Genomic DNA, 2,500 nt, shown 5'->3' with positions numbered 1-2,500 from the left:
TGAACATGTAGTATGGATATGCAGTGGTCATGACTATAGTAAACACCAGTGAACATGTAGTACGGATATGCAGTGGTCATGTCTATACTAAACACCAGTGAACATGTGATTTATATATGCAGTGGTCATGTGATTTATATATCCAGTGGTTATAAAGTAAACACCAGTGAACATGTAGTACGGATATGCAGTGGTCATGACTATAGTAAACACCAGTGAACATTTAGTACGGATATGCAGTGAACATGTAGTACGGATATGCAGTGGTCATGTCTATATTAAACACCAGTGAACATGTGATTTATATATGCAGTGGTCATGTCTATACTAAACACCAGTGAACATGTAGTACGGATATGCAGTGGTCATGTCTATACTAAACACCAGTGAACACGTGATTTATATTTGCAGTGAACATGTGATTTATATATTTAGTGGTTATACAGTAAACACCAGTGAACATGTAGTACGGATATGCAGTGGTCATATCTATACTACAAACCAGTGAACATGTGATTTATATTTGCAGTGGTCATGTCTAGTATACTGTACTACAGTGAATATGTGATTTATATTTGCAGTGGTCATGTCTACATGTGATTTATATTTGCAGTGGTCATGTCTACATGTGATTTATATTTGCAGTGGTCATGTCTACATGTGATTTATATTTGCAGTGGTCATGTCTACATGTGATTTATATTTGCAGTGGTACATGTGATTTATATTCGCAGTGGTCATGTCTACATGTGATTTATATTTGCAGTGGTCGTGTCTACATGTGATTTATATTTGCAGTGGTCTTTCCTTCTCTGTAAACTCTACACTAATGTGCATTGGTTCTAAAATGCCTCATTGTCATTGGTCAGTTCAGTGTGTGTGTGTGTGTGTGTGTGTGTGTGTGTGTGTGTGTGAGTGTGTGTGTGTGTGTGTGTGTGTGTGTGTGTGTGTGTGTCTGTGTGTGTGTTTATTCTGTAACCATTACTACAATGATTATCAAAACAAGTGAACACTACAAGCAGCTAGTTGAATAAAGTAAATATTTAAATCAATTCTGTTCCTCTAACCTGTATCTAAACATTTCTATTATAGAAATAAAGCTCTACCCTGTGACTATCTTGGATAAACATCAAATCATCAATCAAAAGAGTTAACTGGTGAGGCCCTGCTGTCAGACACACACATGCACACACACACACACACACACACACACACACACACACACACACACACACACACACACACACACACACACACACACACACACATCATCCATCATAACAGATAACTGGTGAGGCCCTGCTGTCACACACACACACACACACACACACACACACACACACACACACACACACACACACACACACACACACACACAGTGAGGCACTGCTGTCTGCCTGTCTGTGTGAAGCCGAGTCAATTTCATGTTGTGTTGGAATCCAGAGAGCTCTGGTCTCTATGGCAACACTGACATCATCTCAGTTTGTTTAAAACTGCTGGTGTGTGTGTGTGTGGGGGGGGGGATTGGACGGACGTTAATGAGGGAGACAGGTTATGCAACCTCCCCCCCCCCCCCAACATGAAAGAGCTTCCTTCTCATTCAGTTTTGGCTCCACCCTGCTGTCGCCTGATTGGTCATCACCCACCTCCTGGCACCGCCCCTCTGTCCTGGACGTGTTACCTGATTGGTTGAGCAGAGGACAGCAGCTGTCACTCCAGGGATGATTCTGATGACGTTTTTGTCCCAGTTCGAGACTTGAGCTTGTAGATGGAAGAGAAGTAAAGATGTCCTCACACCCGCACCCCTGCGTCCGGCCCGTAGAGGGCGCTGTCGTTGAGGTCGTAGTGCTCGGTGTCTGGCTGGCGTGGGTTCCTGGGCGTGTTCTTGCGGGGGCAGAGCAGGGCGCTGAAGTGGCGTCTGAAGGAGTGTGAGAGGCAGGCGTAGAGCAGGGGGTTGGCACAGCTCCAGGCGTAGGAGAGCAGCACCGCCGCCTCGAACCCGTGGATGAACGCCTCCGCCCTCCCCGCCTGCTCCGCCCACTCGCCCAGCCACAGCGACAGGAAGTTCAGCAGGTAGAACGGCAGCCAGCACGCGCCAAACACCACCGCTACCGCGGCTACCATCATGGTCACCTGGCGCTCCGCACGCTCGGTCTCCGTGACCACGCCCTGGCCTCCGCGCCGTCGCCATGCCAACGCCCCGTAGGTGGCCAGCATGATGCAGAGAGGCAGGGCCAGGCCCAGAGCGAAGGCCCAGCACAGGAACATCAGGCCGCCGCCCCCCTCGGCCAGCTCCGGGTCAACGGCACAGAACCCGCCGCGGACCGAGAAGTGTGCGGCCACGGGCAGCACGGGCACCATGGAGAGCAGCCACAGCAGCAGCGACACCAGCTTGGCACGGCGCGGGGAGCGCCAGCCGGCGAAGCGCAGCGGGTCGCTCAGCGCCAGGTAGCGGTCCACGCTCATCACCGTCAGGCAGAAGGCGCTGGTGAACTGGTTC

At 49.5% G+C, this 2,500-nt stretch overlaps 1 protein-coding gene across 1 annotated transcript in view; it reads right to left on the bottom strand.

Annotated features, from left to right (window-relative positions):
* Positions 1 to 1,791: 1,791 nt before the first annotated feature.
* The window catches only part of LOC308366748 (somatostatin receptor type 5), a gene marked incomplete at both ends in the record, with an annotated part of 1,080 nt that continues 371 nt past the window's right edge, over positions 1,792 to 2,500 (bottom strand). The window contains one exon of the mRNA XM_080840491.1: positions 1,792 to 2,500. This exon is cut by the window's right edge and continues 371 nt beyond it. Coding sequence (XP_080696617.1) covers positions 1,792 to 2,500 — 709 coding nt within the window.

The sequence above is a fragment of the Sprattus sprattus genome (assembly GCF_963457725.1).
Source record: "Sprattus sprattus genome assembly, chromosome: 6".
Classification (NCBI taxonomy): Eukaryota; Metazoa; Chordata; class Actinopteri; order Clupeiformes; family Clupeidae; genus Sprattus; species Sprattus sprattus.
The sequence above is the reverse complement of the archived record's forward strand: the minus strand, read 5'-3'. Positions and strand labels throughout refer to the sequence as shown.